Source organism: Manis javanica, chromosome 10 (genome assembly GCF_040802235.1).
Source record: "Manis javanica isolate MJ-LG chromosome 10, MJ_LKY, whole genome shotgun sequence".
NCBI classification, from domain to species: Eukaryota; Metazoa; Chordata; class Mammalia; order Pholidota; family Manidae; genus Manis; species Manis javanica.
Window position 1 is genome coordinate 94,111,386 of NC_133165.1, and position 22,672 is coordinate 94,134,057.

Sequence of the window (22,672 nt, forward strand, 5' to 3'; positions counted from 1 at the left end):
CTGAAAAAGTTAAAAGCCCCTAGTTCTTCGTGTCAGTTGTGTTTTCCATCTTAGAGACTGTGAGTAATGGTTGAGGCTTGACTGGGCCATCTATTCCCTTTTTCACATGTCTTTAAGAGGTACTGGGAATTACTATTCCTAAGGCTGATAGAAACTGACTGTTTAATCCTTTCTTGTTTGGTGTTATGACTTTCCTCAAAGACACTGTTGTTTATTCCACTTCTAAACATCGATTTGTTATTGAAATCTGTGTGATTTATCCTTCTGATATGTGTGGGTGTTTTCTAAGTTTTCTTCTTTTATTTCCTTATGATTGGTTCTTAAAGAGTTTCAGACTTTTGGATGGGTACCAGACATTTCAATTTCATGGATGAATAAAAAAGAAAACAGAAAAGTTGAGGACTTTTCAAATCATGTTGCCAAATTTTACTTTTCTAGGAGTATATATGTATTTTTAAAACAGGATACCATTCTCTATCATTATCATTTCATAAAAAGACATTTTAATATCAGAGAATGTAATTCTACAGTACTGGACAGTCCTTTATGTGGAATGCATTTAAAATGTAAAACCTGCTCCATTGTCCTTTTCCTTATTTTGCCTGGGACCAAGCAAAACCTCTGCAACGGTGTGTGAGAACGGCCCTGTCCATGGCCTCTTTCCGATTTGCCTTGAGCCCTTCTGCTGTCTTTATTTGGCAAGGTTGTTCCTACCTGGCACTTTCTGGCCTGACTCCAGCAGCATCCAGAGCTCTTTCCCTCTGGCAAAGCCTCCACAGCCACACTGGACAGGCTTCATCATCAATTCTGCTGGGGCTTTATGTCAAAGGAGCTGGTGGTGGAGAAAGCCCAGCAGAGGCAGCAGCTGTTAGCTGGGAGGGAACCAAGCAGCTGCTTGCTGTCATGGCAGGGCTGTCTTCTCATTTACTGTGCATGAAGGTGGCTTTACAGTTGTCTTCCACCCTTGCTCTCTCACTCAGGCTGGGAGAACCCCATGCCTTTCATCTTGATGCCATGACTCAAGGTTTTTGCCATTTGTCTCATTGGCTTTCAGGGCTTTCTATATATATTTTGTAGAATGTTCCAGTGTCGGACACAACATGCAGTTGTGGAGCAAGGATTCCTACTCTCTGGCTTTGATCAGATTTTTTTTCTGAATTCCAAGCCCAGCCTCTCTGAAATTGGGAAGCAGATGAAGTATCTCATGTGTCTGGACTTTCCTCTTTGTACCCTTCATTTCATTTCCATCTGCCCTTCCTCCTGAGGGTAGGTGGCTTCTTGCTGTCATTAGCTCTTTCTCCAGAGTGCAATTAACATGATTAAACTACTCACAGTAAGGAGTTAGAAGTGTAATTTCCTCCCTCCCAGAGGTTCTTACACACAGTGAAGTGGAAAGAGAACTCAGCCTTGGAGTCTGAGGAATTTAATCCCAGCCCTGGCTTGTACTTGTTGTTCTGGGACTTGGGCCATCAATATTCTCTGAGACTCTTTCTTCATCAACATAATGAGAATGATAAATAACATCTATCCCATAGGCTTGATGTGAAAATTAACTGAAACTGTGAGTGATCAAAATGCTTTATAATCTGTAAAGAGTTTCGATTATTTGTTAGTGTTTTCCTTGGGCTGTAAATAGTAGAAACTACTTGGTCTAGCTTGAGTAAGAATATTCGATTTGATCAATCAAGTCTTATATTAGGCAAGATTGAGGGGCAGTGGGAAACTGAGAGGTTCTCTTTCTCCATTGATAGCAGATCTGTCTAGTGGTCGCCCACATCTGGTTCTGCTCTCTTTCACTTTTTCACAAAAAGTGAAGCTCTATTTCTGAATCCTCCTTGCATCTAGGTGGAACTCTGTGACTGAGTTCTGGCTAATGGATTGTGGAAAGAAGTAATACTCTTCTAGGCCTGCTGTGCTGGGCCTTCGTGTTCACACACAAAAAATATTTTGTGTCATTTTTCATGTTCTCACTCTTTAATATTGGGCTGGGCTGGGAGGATCTGGGGGCTCTGGAAACCACAAGATCATGGAGACATGAGCTGAGATGACAAGAACCTGAGTCACCAGTTGGAGAGAGCTGCACAGGAGTTCAGCCCAACCCAGAACATTAGCCCTGGACTTTGTGTGAGCACAAAATAAACTTGTCTTGAATTAAGCCACTGAGCTTTAGGATTGCTTCTTATAGTAATTAGTCTGCCCTAATACACCATATCTTGTGTCTGCTTTTCCTGCCCCTTGCATTATTTATTTCTTGCCACATACCAGCTTTCTCTGCCTTCTTATTCATCACGGTCAGAAATGACCACCAGCAACAACCAAAGTGACTTCTCATCCATTCAAGAGAACAGCTTGATTGCAACTAAAAACACTTATTTCACATTTCAGATTCCTGTGAGAGAACTGGATTAAGTCCAGCTGGTATTGGGTGTGAATCTATGAACCATCAATATGTGGTGTTTGTGAGATTAAGAAGGATGGGCAATTTCCAGACAAGTTGTGCTTGACAGACATTGCAAAACATATCTAACACAGTGCTCCATGCTTGCTGTTAACATTTTTACCAAGGAATGTGGAAAGGGTGAAAACATAATTTTCTTCTTATGTACCTCTGAAAGAATGGAGCACTGAGGATGGCTTTGGCTTCTTGGGGCCTTTCCCAGTTGCCCTTGAACTGGATAGGCTTAACGCAACAATGTTGGCCACCCAGTGTTGGGTTAAGAGCTGCCTCTTCTGGCCTATAGGACACAGCAGACATGATGACTGTGTTAATATCTGCAGTAGGTAAGGTATTGGTACTTTAAGTGTGATGCAGGAAAATCCGTAAAGTGACCTTGAGATGGTGCTGCAACAGATGGTGGACAAGAAGTTTGGTCTCCCAGTGGCACAGAATGAATCTCATGAAACAAAAATGTAGTCACAGAAGAGTCTGGTTTTTCCATGCAAACAATTCTCCAAACAAAACAATTCTCCAAAAATCATTGTTACATTCCTCCATCTAAAAGATAAGAGTCAAGGTTTTGAGCATGGCACACAGGCCCTTGTGAGCGGCTTTCTCCAGCCTGGTGTCCCAGTCAGCATTCTCACATGGTACATCACTAGCCTGTAACCAGATTAAAATAGGAGCGGTTCCTTGAAAGGACTCTGTTTCCTAAAGCCTCAGTTTTCAGTCTATGTTTTTCCCTCTGCCTGAAGTATATCTTTCCCTTACCAGCAAATGATCCTGGCTGATCTTAGGACTCAGCTCCAGCATTTTCCAGAACTGGGATACCCAGTTAGGGGTAGACATCTCTTCCTTGGTGCTCTAATATAACACCTAAGTATGTTTTTTTTTAAAGAAACTTTTTCCCCTCTAATTGCAAAGATCAAAAAATGCAAATGCTATAAACTTTGCAAAGTCCAAATAAGCACAAAAAAGAAACTAAAAATCTCCCATTATTGCACCCTTCAGGAGGAATGTACATGCAGTATGTGCGTGCGCACACACACACACACACACACACCATACATATTCATCATATAATTTTCCCACATTTTTGATTTTGTACTTGTTTTCCTCTCTAACAATATGTCATGAAGAATTTCCTATTCATGTACAATATAATTTTTAATGAATATATAATAGCTTCTGGATGTTCCATAATTTATTCAACCAAACTTATTGTTGATATTTATGATTGTTTCCAATTTTTCATTGTAGTAAATAATTCAGGGGTGAATGACCTTAGATGTAATTCTTTGCATACCTCTCTGATTATTTCTTTAGGATAAAGACCTAGAAATAAAGTTACTGGGTCAAGGAGTATGCAAACAAGATTCAAAGGCAAGAAAGCAAAAAGAGTTACTGTTTTGGGTCCCTTTCTCAAAACAGGAAAGTCTTCCCGGGAACCCCTCTCCCAGAACATTTGTCCTTGTGTGTCATGGACAGGATTGGATCACACGCATATGCAGAAACCAGGTACTGGAAAGGGTAGCAAGACTGTATGATTGGCTTAGACCACCTAGATGTATCCTATCACATCTAGTTCCTTAAAAAAAAAAGGTTTTTTGTTATTAAAGAAGATTTTAGAGAAGCTGTTTTATAGGAACCAAGTTCCTTTCAAACTTGCTACAGGATATTAAAACTGTTAAAAGCCTGTTCTGATTCGATAGGTGACAAATCGTTCTTTATTGTCATCTTTACTCTTATTTTTTTGGTTTCTGACAGGTGTGAAATTTTTCAAATATTTATTGGCCATTGTGATTCTTTGTGATTTGTTGAATTAGATCACTTCATATATCACAGAAACATGCACATGCCTTTTGAAAGTGACTGTTTTGCCTAAGTATTTATTAAGCATATACTAGGATAGCCATTCTGGCCTTAAGCTTTGAAGAGGATACAAAGATAAATAAACACCAGTCACTGCAAATGAGAGTCTAACAGTTTACATGTGAGTTGTAAAAAAATAAGTGAAGACCAGGGACTAAAGTAGGCATTGTGCTGTGGAAACCCAGGGAGTGAGACTTCCAGAGGATTCCAGAAAGACTTTCGAGAGGCGTGATGATGTTTGTGTTTTACTTAGTAATGAAAATGCATGTGAAGATTAATACCAACACCCTCATGTTATAAATTATGAAACCTGTTAAACATATATGAAACACAAAAAATATGTATCAGGCTTCTGAATATCCACTATTCAATGTAATGCAAATAAGCTGTGTTCGAAATATTTCTCTAACTTTTTTAATTTTTAGAAATAAAATGCAATTATTACAGCTTAAGTTCTATCCTTCATCCTTTTATTTTTTTCCTTATCCAGAAGTAATATCTATCCTGAAATTGATGAATATCACCATACATATTTTGGAATGTCACTGCATAGGTAAGTATGTATATACAGAATTGTTACATGTGTTTTTAAAATGCACATCATAGTGTTCTTCTAAACTTGCCATGTTCGTGTAATCATGTTTTTGAGATTTATTCACATCTAGACAGGTTGTTCTAGAGGGGCTATGAATCAATAAAGTAATAAACTTTCTTATACTTATCATATACACACTTAAAAGAATATTCTCTAGTTTTGATGCCAAGAAATGGAACTTTTAAACATAATTTTAAAGAAACTCTCATATTACATTTTAATCATTTCAAGAAAGTGTTGTTGCAATGTAGGAAACTGCTTCATCACTTGAACACAAAGTGCAATAAAAACCTTGCCAGTCACAAAATAAAATAACACATTCGTTATTTACTGAGGCTTTGTATGTGCCAGGCACTGTTATCTGTGCTTTTCATGAATTACTTCTCTCACCATAGATAGTGCTTCACCTGTTCTTTTTATGGTTTTTCATATCAACTTTATTTGTATAACAAAAAGCTTTGGCTCCAGGTAAGTTATTTTTAATTTTAATGAAGTCCACAATCAATTTTTCTTCCATGGATCATGCTTTTTAAAAATAATTATTGTGGTAAAAAAAGCATATAAAATAAAATTTACCATCCTAACCAGTTTTAAGGGTACAGTAGTGTTAACTACATGCATGTTGTTGTGCAACAGATCTCTAGAACTTTTTCATCTTGCAAACTGAAACTCTGTGCCTATTGAACAACAAATAGCTCCCCATTTCCCCCCTCTGGTAACCACAATCTACTTTCTGTTTCTATGCCTCTGACTGCTTTAGGTACCTCATATAAGTGAAATTATATGGTATCTGTCCTTCTGTGACTGGCTTATTTCACTTGGCCTCAAAGTTCATCCATGTTGTGTCCTGTGAGAGGATTTCCTTCTTTTTTATTATGACACTGTATGTGAATACCACAGTTTGTTTATCCATTCATCCATTGTTGGACCTTTAGGTTGCTCCCACCTGTTGGCTGTTGTAAATAGTGCTGCAATGAACATGGGTGTGCACATATACCTTCAAGATCCTGTTTTCAGTTCTTTTGGGTATATCCCCAGAAGTGGGGTTGCTGGATCATATGGTAGTTCTATTTTAATTTTTTCAGGAACCACCTACTGTTTTCCATAGCAGCTGAACCATTTCACATGCTCACCAATAGTGCCCAGTGGTTCCAATTGCTCAACATCCTGGCCAGCACTTATTTCCTGTTTTAATAGTTGCCATCCTAGTGGGTGTGAGGTGGTATCTCACTGTGGTTTTCATTTGCATTTTCTTCATAATTAATGACCTTCAGGATTTTTCATGTGCTCAATGGCCATTTGTATGTCTGTATGGAGAAATGTCTGTTCATGTCCTCTGCCCATTTTGTAATCTGGCTATTTGTTTCTTTTGTGGTTGAGTTTTAGGGTTTCTTTATATATCCTGGATATTAACCCCTTATCAAATACATGCCTTGCAAATATTTCCTCCCATTCCATAGGTTGCCTTTGCACTCTGTGGACTGTTTTTCTGTGTAGGAGAAACCCACCAGGTGTACATGAGAGTTTTCATTCCACTGCTTCCTAAACAGTGCTGGGTCTGTCAAATGTTTTCAACTTTGTCCCTCACATTTTAAACCGTGAAAGCCTCAGGACTTGGGCAGAAACAGGTCTACAACTCAGGACTCCTCATTCCCATCTCAGGGCTCAGTAGTTGGTTTAAATAGTAACCTTTTTAATGTTCTTTTACCTCTACTTTCTACAACATTTTTAGAGATATTTTCAGATAACTGACAAAGTTGTGGTCCTGGAGTTTGGGTTTTGCCCTGACCAACCCCCCATTATCCCACATTTGAGAGGGAGTGGGTGCAGCTGGTCTTATCTTTCATTTCAAAAGCCTCCAGGAAAACATGACTACTTATTCTGTTTTTCTAAGTGTGTATGGGAAATAGGGGCTGAGGGTAAGAGGTGAAATTATATACTATTATTTGGAGAGTATGGGGCACTTTAAGACAGAGCTGGAGAGAACATTCAAGGAATAGTTGCATCAAAAGAGGTTCATCAAGCCCAGGGTGTTATTAATGCAATCAAGGAGAAAGGTTATTTGGACAGAGATGCTGAGCAATTCAAACCTGGAAGTGGATGTGATTCTGCTCTTATGGAAACACAGGTGTGCTTTTATAGGTCACCATCCTTCTATGCAAATCATGTATCACTCTGCAGAACTCACTGTTCAAGGCAATAGAAAAAGAAATCCTCTTTTCTTTACCTTTGTCCCAGAGGACCTCCTGTTGGCTGAAAGGGCTAAAAGGACAGATATTCACAAAGGCATATGGGCATGAATTAAAGCCTAGGTCTTTTCCGTGAGGAGCCCACAGCTTGGAATTAGGGCCTGCCTTTATGAATAATGCAGAGAGACACCAGGGAAAAGGACAATATGAGTGAGTCTGCATGAAGCCACACTCCACGAAGCTCTCCTTACTAACCCAGACGTGAGTTTGTTTACTTGCAAGCTAATTAACCTTCATGTCCTCACCTGAAAATAAGGATAATAATAGTTCTGACTTCACAGGACTGTTTTGACAATTAAAAGAGATAATGCATTTGAAGTACCAGGTATATAGGAAGCACTTGATAAATGCCAGCTCTTCTTAGGAATTTCTACCCTCTCTGAATTCTTGAAAGGCTTTGGGTGGAGTGCCTCATAATTTAGTAGCTAATTGCATATTTTCTTATATCGCTTGCTATTCTTTCTTCTGAGTTAGTCATATCCTATGCATCAAAGAATTTATGAAGGAGATGCTGCCTTAATAATATCTAAACCTGCTGCTTTACTGTGTCCACACTGTGTCCGCAGATATTCTTTTACACATCATTTCAATCTCCTACTTGCCCAGCCCGCAGCCAATCAGGGATGAAGCACCCTTCTATATATACTAACTGATTGATTGTTGGCAGAGATGAATTAAAGATGAATCCCTTCAAAAGTTACTTCAATGATTGTGAATCATAGAACTTCACTTTGAAGAAAGAGCACAGTGCATAAAACATCCTAAAAGAAAGCTTCTCACCTGGAGAATTTTTAGTCTGCTAGATTAAACAAAATGATTATTAATCTCTTTTCATGGAGCACTCTGGTAAAGTTAAAAAATCCCTGTGGCACACTGTCCCTTGTTAAAGAGGAAAACACACTATGTAATGGGATGTGGAGCCCATTGCTAAGCAACAAAACCAGGTCTGGACTGCACAGGAGTAAAAAATTTTTCTTTGTTCAGTATGATAAAGAATTATTAAATGGAAAATGCTTAATAGAATCTTACCTATAACAAGACTCATTATTTTTCAAAGCACTAACCAGCAGTTGGTAACTAATTTTCATGGGCCTCTGACAATAGCTCACAGTTCTGGTCTCTGAATGAGACTCTGGTTTTTGATATTTGTTTTTATGGAAGGTATGGCTCTGACATCTGGATTAAAAGTCACCAGTCCTTGTGTTCTGGGTTTAACTCAGGATTATAAAAACCCATCTCAAGTAATTTCAACACCGGTTAATCTGAATGGAAATGTGTTTATCTGCATAATTCAAAACAATAGTCTCCAGCCAGCATCACCTGGGAACCTGTTAGAAATGCAAAAAAAAACGCCTAAGGCCCATCCCAGGCCTGCTGAACACATACTCTGTGGGCAACGCCCAGTGCTCTGCTCTCAGAAACCCTCCTGATGATTGAGAAGTTCTTTAAAGTTGGAGAACTACTGACTTAGAGAATCAGGATCGCTGGGACACCTAAGAGCGGACAGTGAAGAGTTCAGTTCCGTTTGGCGCTAGCGGGTCATCTTGAACCACTGTCCATCTGTTGAGCCATTTTGAACTGGGAAAGAAATTAATGGTTGTAATTCAGGACTTAACCATAGAGAAAAAAGCATATGTAATGGAGGAGGTTCTTCAAGGGAGCCTTCACTTACCTCCTGCTGAAATGGGAGCCATCTAGAAATACCTCCCACCCATTGCATCTATAATAATGAATGTTTGAAGAGATCATTTACCAAGAATACATAATAATTTCTTTGTTTTCTTTTCCCCAGAGAAATTAAGGTGAAATGCTGTTCATTTCTTATTACGTAGGAAGTTGGTAACCTGAAAAGTTTTAAATAACAGATAAAGTCTAGAAAAAAATATGTGCATATCAATATCATAAGCTTGGCATCATTTTGAAACTTTGAAATCATGCATATTAACTCAGGCAAAATGATTGAAAAGGCCATTTCTCAGTTACATATCAAGAGCTCAGTTCAGTAAAAGGTATAATTTCACTCTAGCAGCTACCAGTTCTGTAGCCATAAGTCACTATACCTCTCCATGTAAAGTGACTGAGCCTCTTCTTTTTTTTTTTTTACTTTTGTGAGATAAGGAGCCATTTCTTAGTCCCTTTCTGCTTCCACAACTCTCTGATTCTATGATACTGCACATTCTGTGAAACATCTCGTTACCTTTTTCAAAGAGATATCATATGTACCAGCTCACTTGCCCTTTTCGAAAACCCATTCCTTCTGTACAGTAAAATAAATGCTTAACTTCGGAGACCTGGATCTTAGAAAGCATAATAATCATTGCATGGGATTGGCAGAAGGTTCAGATGTTTAATAATTAACTTACTTGGGAAAAAACTGTTTGGGATAATGTTTTGATATGCTTGCAGGGTGTGCATCATAGGCAGAACGTTCTCAGGTAGCCAAGCCTTGAGCTCCATGTGCTCTCACGGTCAACACTATCCCTGCGACCTTCCGCGAGAAGTCCCTGAGCCCTCAGCTGAGCCTGTGCTGCTCTGACCTCACTGTCCTGGGTTCATGTTCCTGGGGAACCTGGCCACCTGAAGGGAGCATAGTATCAATAGGGCAGTAATTAAGACTTAGGATTTGGGGATAAGACTGACTTCTGGATCTGCCCCTCTACCAACTCTGCTGGTTATACCTATTCATACGGCTATGCAAGAATAGAATAAAAGTGAATGGGATGATGTGTGTAAAGAATGTCAGTAGTTCCTGGGATGCAGTTCCTGGGATGTTAGCTTATAAAATTAAGGGTAAAGTTAGTGAGAGAAATTGGATAATTTAAATTAGGTCGCAGTGAATATGTTGCTTTACATAAAAGCCTGTGTTGTTCTGAATTCTGGTAATTCTGCATGTTCTCATGTGTCTTAGGCTTATTTGCTAATTGATTCATTGCCTTCTGAGTTCAAGGACTATTTATTGAGCACCTATTATGTGTCAGACTCTCTTGCAGATATTGGAAACATAGCAGCAAACAAGGTAGCAAAGGTGCCCCCTCTTAAGGACATCTATTTTAATGGGGAGACAGAAAATACCCCCCTTTCCAATAAAGAAACAAGTAAATAAATAAGAAATTAACTGGTGGTGATAAATGCAAAGAAAAAAATGAAACAAGGTAATACGATCGAGTCCAGAGACCAATTTTTGATCAGGTGTTCAGGAAAGGCCTTTCTAGAAGTTGACATTGAAGAAGTCACCTGAATAAGACAGAGCCAAGTTCTGGCATCTGAGCCAGAAAAGGTAGTGATTTAGATGAGGGTAGTGGTGCTTAGGATGGAGAGATGTGATTGGGTTAGGAGATGTTGTGGTGATAGAATCAATAGGACCTATTGATGGATTAGATGGAAGGTGTGCATGAAAGGGAGGAATCAAAGGTGACTTTGGCTCCATGGAATGGTTGTACCATTTATAGAAGTGGAGTGGGACAGGGAGGGGTAGAATTAGGAGTCTGAACTTGGAAAGATTAAGTTTGAGTTGCCTATTGAACTCCAAGTGGAGATGTCAAGCAGTCAACTGGATATATGGGGCCAGAGCTAAACATTTAGGAGATTTTTTTGCCTTTAGATAATACTTAATGGGCTGGATGAGAGTACTTAAGGAAAATAATACAGTCAGAGAGGAGAAGAGATTGTAGGAGTATCCTGAGAATTTCAGATATTTATGAGTCAAAACAAAACCTAATAGTAATAAATACAACTCTTGTAGAATTAGCCACATAAAAATGATGGGAATTCTTTAATTTTTCACACTGTTTAGTTTACATAAATGGGGACCAAGAAGAGGTCTGCTTGTAACACACTGGACTTACATACATTCATTTGACCCACAGTTTTGAGTGCCTACCGCAAGGCACCATATTAGGCACTACATGTAACATGAAATCAGTAGAACAGTTGGGTTGTTGGTCAAACATATTTACTGAGCACATGTTGTGTGTATACTAGGTGATTCACATAGAGACCAGACAAATGGAAAATCAGTTCTCTGGCTCCAAGAGAAGACACATCTAAAACTGCTGCTCAGAAGGAGAACAAACCACTCAAAAGTCACAGGGATAGCATGTTTCCTTTTCCTTCTGCATATCTGATGTCCTCAGGCAACAGCAGAAGTAAATCTGATAGAGCTTCCCTGGGTATAGAGAAGCTTATTTCAGCCATCTCATACTAGTTGACTGGTACTCCAAGCATCCCAGAATTCATATTCTCATTATCTGGAAGAGACATAAAGTATCCATCAGCACTTTTAATGGCTAATTTCTTTTTCCTATTAAATCAAACACAGTCTCCCTGAAGGACTGTTCTAATGCTTCAATATTAATATCCACTGTTCGTTCAAAATTCTGTGCTTCCTGTGTAGCTTATGGTTGAATTGGGTACATGCCCACTTAACAGTGCAAATGGGAAAGAAGGGAAGTGCCCTTTTCTGGGCTAATGGTTGTATTTGCTTTATTAAGATGCAGATGAACCTTTCTGTGGATTGCTGTCAGAACGGCCTAGCAGCAATTATGCTGAAACAAAAGTCATTATATTTAGTAGTCATTGTCTAGTTTTTAAATGGATTCTATTAAATAAACCCAGATGAGAGCAGAGTTCATTCAACGACTCGATATGTATATACACTGATAAATCATCCTGGCAGACACATGATGATGTAGTTCTCCTGGGAAGGAAACTCTCAAAAGGTCCATGTGAAGTTTTTTTGTGGTCAATGTGGCCAACTGGTAATGGAAATACTTAGGATTTTTTTGGATGGGGGTGTCAAAATAATTTCCTTGTGCTTTATGATATCAAATTCTGTGGTTTCAGCCAAATACTTGGTCATATACTTAAACAGGTTCAAAGTTTTTGTTTTGTTCATTGAGAAACATCTCGGCTCTTTCCCCTGACGTCAATGTAGCTTGCTTCTACGTCACTTGGCTTGAGCAAGAGTGGAAGGTTGGCTACTAAATTTTTCATTGCAAAATGTTGTCATTTTCTTCATGACTGCTATTCAAAGTGTGTGGATTTCTCTTCCTTCAGCGGTACAAGATCTCAGTCTAAATTCAGCAGAGAGCTTAGGTAGTCAGAATACTTAGTTCCAGTTGTTAGCTAGTACTAGAAAGAGTCTAAGGGGCATGCATCCATTTACTAGTTTCTTTTACTCACTGCATTTGGTTATACCACCAGAAAGTCAGTACTTAGGTTGTATTATCTTGTGTTTTATATTAGGTTAATAACAGGAATGCACATTTTAAAACATTTTGGTATCTTATACAAAATAGCACAGGAAAATTTTAGTTTATTAATTTATCTGATGTTCCTTATATATGAAATCATATGATAAGTTCCTTCTTGAAACCAGTATCAGAGAAATACTAGTTTCTTTAGATGACTGAGTATGTTTTCTTTTTTTGAGAGATGGGAACTATACAACACAAATGGTTTTCTTTTTTTATCATAAGGGCCAGGAAAATATCTTTAGGTATCCTAATATCTTAAATTGTTAATTGGTTTCTTATCCATCTTTTAGAAGTGTGCAATACAGTTTTATAACTACTGCAAGTTTTTTGAAAAGTAGGAGCCTCCTCAAAGAAGCTTCCTCTGAAGATTCAGTTGAAATCAGCTCCCCTCCACAAGCCCCGACTGGTTTTTCTTATCAAAGCACTCTTCCTTCATTACACTTATAATAACTTGTAACTATTCATTTTTATTTGTTTCCTTGTTTATGTTTGTCTCCCTCTCTAGATTCTAAACTCCATGAAGACAGAGACTATCTCTATGTTAGCCCTAGCTGACCCTAGCACATAATAAATGCTCAATAAAAACTTAACTGCAACCATGAAAAGTCACGGAGGGACCCTAAATGCATAGTACTAAGGTGAAAGAAGCCAGTCTGGAGAAGCTACATAATGTATGATTCCAACTATATCACATTCTGGAAAGGGCAAAACTGTGGAGACAGTAAAAAGCTGAGTGGTTGCCAGGGGTTGGGGCAGGGGAATCGATGAAGAGGCAAAGCACAGAGGATTTTAGGGCAGTGAAAATACTCTGTATGATACTTAATGAAGGATACATGTCATTATACAACTTCTCCAAAAACCATAAAAGATACTCCACCAAGAGTGAACTATATGTAAACTATGGATTTTGCATGATTATGATGTGTCAATACGGGCTCATCTATTGAAATAAATGTACCAATCTAGTGGGGGATGTTGATAATAGGGGAGACTAGGCATCTGTCAGGGTAGGGAATATATGGGAAATCTCTGTATCTTCCCCTTGATTTTTCTGTGATCTTAAAAGTACTCTAAAAAATGAAATATATATTAAAAAATAGATAATGGGAAGTGTTGGTGAATGTGTGGAGAAATTAGAACCCTCACAGTATTGCTGTTGGGAATGAAAAATGGGGCAGCCACTTAAGAAAATAGACTTTCAGTTTCTCAAAAAGTTAAACCAAAAGGTACCATATAACCCAGTAATTATACTTCTAGGCATATACTCAGGGGAAACAAAAACACATGCCCCCACAAAAACACATGAACACATAGAAACAAGGAAATGTTCACAGAAGCTTTATTCACAATAGCCTAAAGCTGAGATGGATCCATACTTTCATCAACTGATAGATGGATAAATATAAATTGCTACATCCATATGTAGGAACATTATTCACCCATAAAAAGGAATTAAGTATTGATTAGTACTATGACATGGATGTACTTGAAAACATTAGCTAAGTGAAAGACACCAGACAGAAACACTGCATACTGGATGATTCTGTTTGTATGAAATGTCCAAATATAGAGACAGAAAGTAGGTTAATGGTTGCTTATGACATAGGGAGGGAGAAAAGGGGATGATAGTTAAAGGGTACAGGAATTCTTCTGGAAGTGATGAAATATTCTACAATTGATTGTGGAAATGGTCGCATAAATTTGTGAATATACCAGAAATTATTGATTTGTATGCTTTAAATGGGCAAGTGATATGGTATAAGAATTATATTTCTATAAAACCATTGCCCAAACCAAAAAAGAATGTCTAAATTTAAAACAAAAATACAAATGTAAATGGTCATGTAAATCCTGATGACCTTTTCAAGAATGAAATAATATATGTATGTGATTTGAACATTCAAGAATAAGGACATAAAATAGTGAGATGTTTATAACCCTCCCCCTTCCCAGTTGAAGTCAACAGTAACTACTATTAAAATCTCTTAATTTCCTTTCAGAAAGCATTTTATACATATCCCAGCACATATTTAGTAGATATCTTTATTTTCAGTTTTGTTGAGGTATAATTTACAAATAAAAATTGCATGTATTTAAGGTGTACAACCTGATGCTTTGAGTGACATATACATAGTGAAATGATCACCGCAACCAGGCTAATTCTCATTTCTACCACCTCTCATGTTATCATATTGTTTGTTTTCTTCTTAATGGTGGCAATACCTGAAGTGTACCCTCTTAGCTAATTTCAAGTATACAGTACAGTGTTGTTAACTATAGTCACCATGGTGTACAGTGGATCTCTAGAATATACTTATCTTGCCTAAGTGAAACTTTCTACACTTGACCACCATGTCCCTATTTGCCCCACTCCCAGCCCCTGGCAACTACCACTCCACTCCCTGGTTCTAGGAGTATGGCAATCTTAGATTCTGCATGTAAGTGAACCATAACTATTTGCCTTTCTGTATCTGGTTTATTTTACTTAGGGTAATATCCTAAAGCTTTGTCCACTTTGTTGCAAATGGCAGGATTTTGTTCTTTTCTATGATTGAATAATATTCCATTGTATGTATATTTTTTCCATTGTGTATATATATGTTTTTTCCATTACATTAGGTTATTTCAGTATCGTGACAATTGTGAGTAATGCTGCAATAAACATGGGAGTGCAGATATGTAAAAAAAAAAAACTTACTGCAGTCAAATTATGAATCAATTGCAATAATCCTCTTTTAAAATATTTGTAGTTTAGGTTTTTGTGAACTGTCCCAGGATTTTTACAATAAGCAATAATTAACCTAAGATCAAATTGAGATATTAGAAAACTGGAGGAATCATTAGAATTCACAACTTAGTAAAAGAATAATTAACTACACACATGATTTAGGTAATATTATTTCTAGCATAACACCTTTATCAAGAGTTGTATAGAAAGAGGGGACAGCATGGCTGTATAACCCAAGTGTAGATACAGGATTTAGTTATAGGGATAGATGCCTGTATTTCCTTTGACAAATTCTGGGTGTTTTGGTGGTTTTTTTTTGTATCTTTTTGCAGAAATGGGGTACAGGGAAGGGAGGCTACACAGATTCCTGTTGCAGATCAAGAAAATAGTAAAGATGAAATGGAAAATAAGAATTTAGACCCACATGTCTTCATATCTTTCTGAAAATGGGCATGTCCTTCACCATCTTCCTTTTCTATGTCTTTCCTCCTCTCTCCCCTCTCTTGCTCCTTCCCCTCGTTCAGTTGTCATATCTCTTTCATCTCCCCAGTCTGTGACCTTTTCTCAGTCTTTCCTGGTCTTTCATGCCCTTGACACTTGAATGGTAATTGTCAGATGTTCTGTGGAAGGTCTCTCAGTCTTGGTTTGTCTGATGTTTTCTTACGAAAAGGCTGAGATTATGAATTTTGTGGAAGATACCACAGAGGTGATGTGCCCTTCTTGTCGCATCATATTGCAGCATATGACATCAGTATGACTCACGGTTAACTGGTGATGTTAACCTTGATCACTTGGTTCAGGTGGTGTCTCACAGGTTTCCCTGCTATAGAGTTTTTTATTCATTCTATACTCTATTGATTAGAAGTGTGTGACACTTTGTCTTCAGCTTTATTATGGTATAATTGACAAATAAAAATTGTACATATTTATGGTGTACAGTATGACGTTTGATATATGTATATATTGTGAAACGATTACCACAATCAAGCCTATTAACATGTGGTGAGAACATTTAAGATCTACTCAAGGCAAATTTCAAGTATACAGTGTATTATTAATGACAATCACTAGACTGTATTTCAGATCTCCAGGTCTTACTCATCCTGCAGAACTCAAACTTTGCACTTTGACCAACATCTCCCCATTTCCCCTCACCCACTAGCCCCTGGCAACCACCATTATACTCTCTGCTGCTATGGTTTTGACTTTCTTAGATTTCACATGTAGGTGAGATCACGTAGTGTTTGTCTTTCTGTATTTGGCTTATTTCACTTACTGTACTGTTTTCCATGTTCATCCATGTTGTAGTAGTATGTGACAGGATTCCTTTCTTTCCTTTTTTTTTTTGGTTAAGACTGTATTTTTTAGAGCAGTTTAAGGTTCATAGCAAAACTGAGGGGAAGGTATAAAGATTTCCTGCATACCCCCTGGCCCCACATGTGCACAACCTCCCCCATTATCAACATTCCCGACCAGAGTGGGACATTTGTTACAATCGATCGACTTATATTGACACATCATAATTGCCCAAAGTCCACAATTTACCTTAAGGTTCACTCTTGGTGGTGTATGTTCTGTGGGTTTGTACAAATGTATAATGACATGTATCAATAGAATTGATGTCATGATTATTATATTATACAGACTACTTCCACTCCCCTAGCAATCCTGTGTTCTCCTGTTCATCTTCCCCACAACTCCCTGATCTTTTTCCTATCTGTAGTTTTGTCTTTTCTAAATGTCATGTACCTGGGATCACACAGTGGGTCGCCTTCTCAGATTGGCTTCTTTCACTTAGTAATATGCACTTAAGGTTCCTCCACGTTTTTTCATGCTTGATAGCTCATTTCTTTTTAGGGCTAAATAATATTCCATTGTCAGGATGTACCACAGTATATTTATCCATCACCTACTGAAGGACATCTTGGTTGCTTCCAAAATTTTGCAATTATGAATCAAGCTGCTATGAACATCCATGTGTAGATTTTCTGTGGATGTAAGTTTCCAATCCTTTGGATAAATATCAAGAAGGATGATTCTTGGGTCATAGGATAAGAGTATATTTAGTTTCATAAGAAAATGCCCAGCTATCTACCAAAGTGGCTGTACCATTTTGCATTCCCACCAGCAATTAATGGAAATTCCTATGGCTCAACATCTCTTTTAGCATTTGATGTTGTTAGAGCTCTGAATTTTGGCCATTGTAGTGGGTGGGATTTCTTTCTTTTTTAAGACTGAATAATATGGATAATTTCATATTTCAATATATTTTATCATATTTTATTAACATGCATTAAATGTAATATAATTTTAATATATTACATTAATTGCGTATGTATCACAGTTTCTTTCAGCCACTGATGGACATTTGGGTTGATTCTGTATCATGGCTCTTGTCTAATCCTGCAGTGAACATGGAAGTGCAGTTATCTGAGATCCTGATTTCATTTCCTTTGGATACATATGCAGAAATGGGATTCCTGGATCATATGACAGTCCTATTTTTAATTTTTTGAAGACTCTCCATACTGTTTTCCATATGGCTGTACATACCAATAGAATTTGTGTGACTTTTTTCTTTTTAATTCAAGAGTTTGGAGTTGTTTTATTTAATTATCAAGCTTATGGGATTTATGGAAGCTATATTTTTATTAAAATTTCTAACTTCATTGTAAAGTGGTAGAGTACATTGTATGCTATTGATTTTTTTGGAATTCATTGAAGTTTCTTTGTGACTTAATTCATGACCCATTTCTGTAACTGTTTCAAGTATGCTTGAAAAGAATCTGTTTTTCTCCATGGCTTGATTTCCATATCTCTGAAACAGGAAGAACCAAAAATACCAGCTCCTTTGATTTTTATTTTGAAGGTTGCAAAACTGGAGACCAAACTAAAATACAGAACAACGCTGTACTTGTTCTTTATGACTCTTTCTGTGGCAGACTCAACAAGGGATCTGTCTTGACACAAGTAAACATGGTAGGAGAGAGAGAAAAAGGAAAGTATCTGCCCTTCCTAAATACATTTGTTACCACTGGATGACAGGTTCTTAATCCTCTGTGGGGACACAATTCCAGCCTATGGAGAGGGACTGGACAGAGGGGAGGAGAAACCACCAGTGATGGTGATTCTGATTTGTGTTTGATTCCTTTGGGGCCTGCAGGACTTAGATATTTATGTACATGAAGCTGAACCTTTGCTGTGCTGCTCAGAAGTATCATTGTATGTGAGTGTGAGACGTGTCCCTTCAATCAGACTATTTGATGGCAGTTGCTTAGTCAGTTGGATTGCCAGCCTGTTGTCTTAGGAGGAAGCATGGACACTCATCTAAATTTGCCAGAGGAAGAGGAAGAGGAATTCATTGAGGTTTTATATAATTAGATAAAGGGCTTCACCTTATGGATTTACATCAGTTCCTCAATAAGCCAACCGCTCAGGTTGTTCTCCATAAGGACGCCCTGCCCCGCACTCCTGTATTGACTCTTATGCTGTCTCCCACTCTTTCATCTTCTGTTTTGTGAATTCTCATGTAACTCATGGTCAGCTTCCCGCCCTCCCTGGACATTGTTATCAGTGTCTCCAAGGTTCCAGGAGACCTCAAGCCCTTCCAAATACAAGACATCGAGAAGTGTTTTATACTAGGTTTTATATGGATATTTTCTGGGCTGTTTGTTTTGACTTTACTTTTTTGAAATGTTTGGAAATTACCAAAGTTTACACTTGGAAAAAAACACGCTTATTTTTCCTCAGTAACCTCAGCTTTTGGCAGGATCACGTGAGGTCTGCATTATATCTGGATAAAAACAGATAATGTTGCTCACACCTGTCCACATACAGAAGGGAAATCTTGCCCAGGAAGGACAGCAATTTTGGAACAAAAGAAGAGGGACAGAGTGAAGAACGTACTTAGAACTAAAAAGTATCAAGGGTAGGAGGTGGTAGCAGAATAATTTGCCAGTATTTTGACTCTCACTGGAATAGGAGACTTCACTCTACAGGGCTGTGTGGTGTGCTATATACTGGAAGGAGCATGAAATCAGAGGGGCCTGGTTAGAATACAGTTTATACTATATATTATATATATTATTTATATTATATCCTATATATTATAGTTATATAGATAAATATAATACATTAGTTGTGAAATTTTGGCTAAGACACCTGACCACTTTGACTCCAGTCTTCACATATGCACAATGATAATTGTGATACTTGCCACACATAAAATTATTGTCATTACTGGTATAGAGAATGATATTTGGTATACTAAACACTTTAAACTGGTTTCAAAATTATTATATTACTGTATATATCACCCAATTGATTTAAAAGTACATCAGTGAATGTACTGATTACCTCATTTCATGAAGGAATTTGAGGAAGGACCCTCAATTTGACATTTTTCTATCTCACTATATTTGGGTCATACATTTGTCTTACCTTCCAAATTAAAAATATGGTGAACTCAGCAGATCAGCCCCCTCCCCATCAGCCTCTCCCTCATTTTAGCATGTTTTCCTGTGCTTCAGAAGGTGGTCCCGAGTACATGCCCTAGGTACCCTTTTTGCTAATGTTTTGCAGGGGAATTGGTCTCACCAAGTGTATGCATCAGAGCAATATTTGCAGGTGCTGTTTGACACTGCTAGCAAATACAGCAATGGAGACCTTGGTTTTTCAACAGCAGACAGTGTTCCAATGTCCAGTCATTTGTTCTGTCAGGGTGGAGAAGAGGTTGGAACTGTGGTGTGATGTCTTCCTACTCCATCTTCCTCATTGTGGCCCTGAGATAGTTAAGTAGTGTTGTTTGGGTGTCATCCTTGGATCCTCAGACCTTCTCCAGACTTTCCAATTATTATAAATGCCTGCAGTTCATGACAAATGCCTTACTGTCTAAAGTAGCTAGCTGGCTGATTGCTGAAATTGTATCCTGATTGACTTGTAAACTGTGGGCCAGGATTATGATATATAAAAAAATGAACTTGCCTTGTGGTGAAGGGAAATACAATAAATGAATGATGAAGTAAAAGTTTTGGTAAGATGGCGATAATGTGCTACAGGTAAAACTAAAGCTGGAAAGGGGCAGGGAGTGCAGGAGGTGAATGTTGCAATTTTAAATAGAGTGGTTATGGGAGACCTCAGTGGTAATGTCACTTGAGACCAGACTATTATATCAATTGCGAGCAAGGCTCTGGTGGAGTTACTGTGTTAAAATGCAGTCATCCAAGAATTCCTTTTCTTAGATAACCACCTGTGTGGTGCTACTATTTTCCTTCTGGGGGAGGGTACATTGTTTAACCATAGCAAATATGGCGGAAAGGGCTTCGGTCTGACACTTGGGCCCTCAATAAAGATGGCTACAGTACTTCCTGTGTTTGCCCTCAACAAAGATGGCGACAATACTTCCTGTCTTGGGCTTTCGCCTTTAACAAAGATGGTGCTTATGGTGCAGGTTACCTAACAGTCTGGATTCCAGTTGCAGTTTTTTTTTTTTTAAAGATACGTGTTTGCAGACGTAAGTAACAGGAAACCAGAAGCCCCGCATCCATGTTTTCTCGGAGGTCCTTCCTTGTGGCGTCTGCGGCCTGGGCCTGGCGTGGCTCTCTCGCCCCCCTAACTGGCTCGTGGAGTTCCTAAGTCAGGCCCGGGTCGGGGTGGCGGTGGGAATGCCGAGCACCCGTTCTGCCCTCAGTTTGCCCTGAAGGTCATCGCCAGTACCCCCTTCTTAGCGGGCCAGGTTGTCCGGAAAAATCGTAGCTCTTCCTGTTCTGTAACCCAAGAGGGCTTCAGCTGGCGAGGCAGGGAAGAAAAAGTTCCAAATGGGCGCCGGCTGCCAAAAGCGCACACCGTCCTCGCCACCGGCCCCCTCCCGGCCTGCACAGCGGGCTGCGGGGCGGGGTGGGGGTCGGAAGGCGCCGGGCGGGACTGCCCTTGCCGCGGGTGTCCGGGAGCCCGCCTGCCGCCCCTGCCTTCCCTCCCCGCCGCCTGTTTACCCCCGGAGCCTCCGCAGCGCCACTCGGCCCGCTGGTGCAGTGGTCTTGGGAACGTGCCTTCAAACCATGCGGGGCTACCGACCAGGACTGGAGTGTGAACATTTTTTTCTTTTAAAAGAAAAAAAAATCGCGTTAAATGCCCCATGCATGTGTGGCTATGGCAGTTGGTTGTGATGGAGATAAGGAATTCTTGGAAGGGATGGAGTCTGTGTTTATACATAAGGTTTATTGTACACTGGGCATAAACAGTACGTGTTTTTCTTCAAGGTGATAGTGTATAGGTCTTTTCTCCTAGGGGCAAAGATCCTTTAACTTATTTGTACCTGCCTGTTTTTGACTCCGTCTCCTATTGGTAATCAGGTTCTGCAAATGCCCTTGATGGGAAGGGCACCGCATACATATTAGCAGTTTCTGCGGTGCAGGGGTACCTCTGATGAAGGTCCTTTTAAAGTAAAACCACTATGTCGTTTTAAGTATGTTGAAATGAAATGCTGCCCCACCATCCTTAAATCAAAACTGCTTTTTAAGCGGAGTCTCTAACCCACTTTCCCCCAAATGTCATTATCTACAAGGAATTGAGCTAGGACCCCATTTTGTGGAAAGCAAAAACAGAAAATAAGATTCATGTTCAGTGTTGTTCATTAGGTTGGGAAACATTCGAAATTAATTTGCCTTATCTTAAGAGCCATGTATTCAACACCGTGGTCTGGCATTCTTCTAAGGCTCAAAGATATCCCTGACCTTAAGGAGCTTGCATTGCAGGACACTGCCTTTAGGGGTTCATGAGCATTCCTGTAATCTGAGCTATGATTTCGTCTCTTCCCAGGGGGAAATGGAGGCTAGAGACAAGCAAGTGCTTCGCTCCCTTCGCCTGGAGCTGGGTGCAGAGGTACTGGTGGAGGGACTGGTTCTGCAGTATCTTTACCAGGAAGGGGTCTTGACAGAAAACCACGTTCAAGAAATCAAAGCTCAAGCCACAGGCCTCCGGAAAACAATGCTGCTGCTGGATATCCTACCTTCCAGAGGTCCTAAAGCATTTGATGCATTCCTAGATTCACTGCAGGAATTTCCCTGGGTGAGGGAGAAGCTGGAGAAGGCAAGGGAGGAAGCCATAACTGAGCTGCCTGCAGGTAGGCCTCAAAGAGATCACTTCAGACTAGCTCCAGTATTGTTGGAACTATGCCCTTTGGATTTGAAGTTGGGGTTTTAGGCTGGAAGGGGGTCAGCGCTTCCTGAAAGTGGCTGAGATGTTTGGACTGAAGGCACATGGCGTCGGAGGGACATGATGAGGAGATAGAATTAGGAAGTTCAGGAAAGGAAGGAAGAATGAACCGTGACTGAGAGGGTGAGACTGGGGCTCAGAGAATACATTTAGAAATGCTTCCAGGGAAACTTGGCAAGTCACTTGGGAGGTATGTTCCCATCTGATTGCCAGGTCTTATCTCAGCCCTTGCAGTTTTGGAAAGTGCAGAGGGGAAAGCAGGCATTAGGACTACTGGTAACTGATTTGTGGGGTGCCAGAGCTGTAGCTGGAAAGGTCAGCTTC

The 22,672-nt window shown here is 39.2% G+C and overlaps 1 protein-coding gene across 8 annotated transcripts in view; it reads left to right on the forward strand.

Annotated features, from left to right (window-relative positions):
• CRADD (CASP2 and RIPK1 domain containing adaptor with death domain) overlaps positions 1-22,672 on the forward strand; it is a 204,412-nt gene that overhangs the window by 20,544 nt on the left and 161,196 nt on the right. For 4 of the 8 annotated variants that reach the window (XR_012121522.1, XR_012121521.1, XR_012121520.1 and 1 more), the window contains exons 1-2: positions 20,494-20,648; positions 21,953-22,256. Coding sequence is in view for 5 of the 8 variants with exons in the window: in XM_037023014.2 (XP_036878909.2) it covers positions 21,959-22,256 (298 nt within the window). In the remaining 3 variants the exon portion in view is untranslated. The other 4 variants (XM_073213620.1, XM_073213623.1, XM_037023015.2 and 1 more) reach the window with 4 other exon arrangements.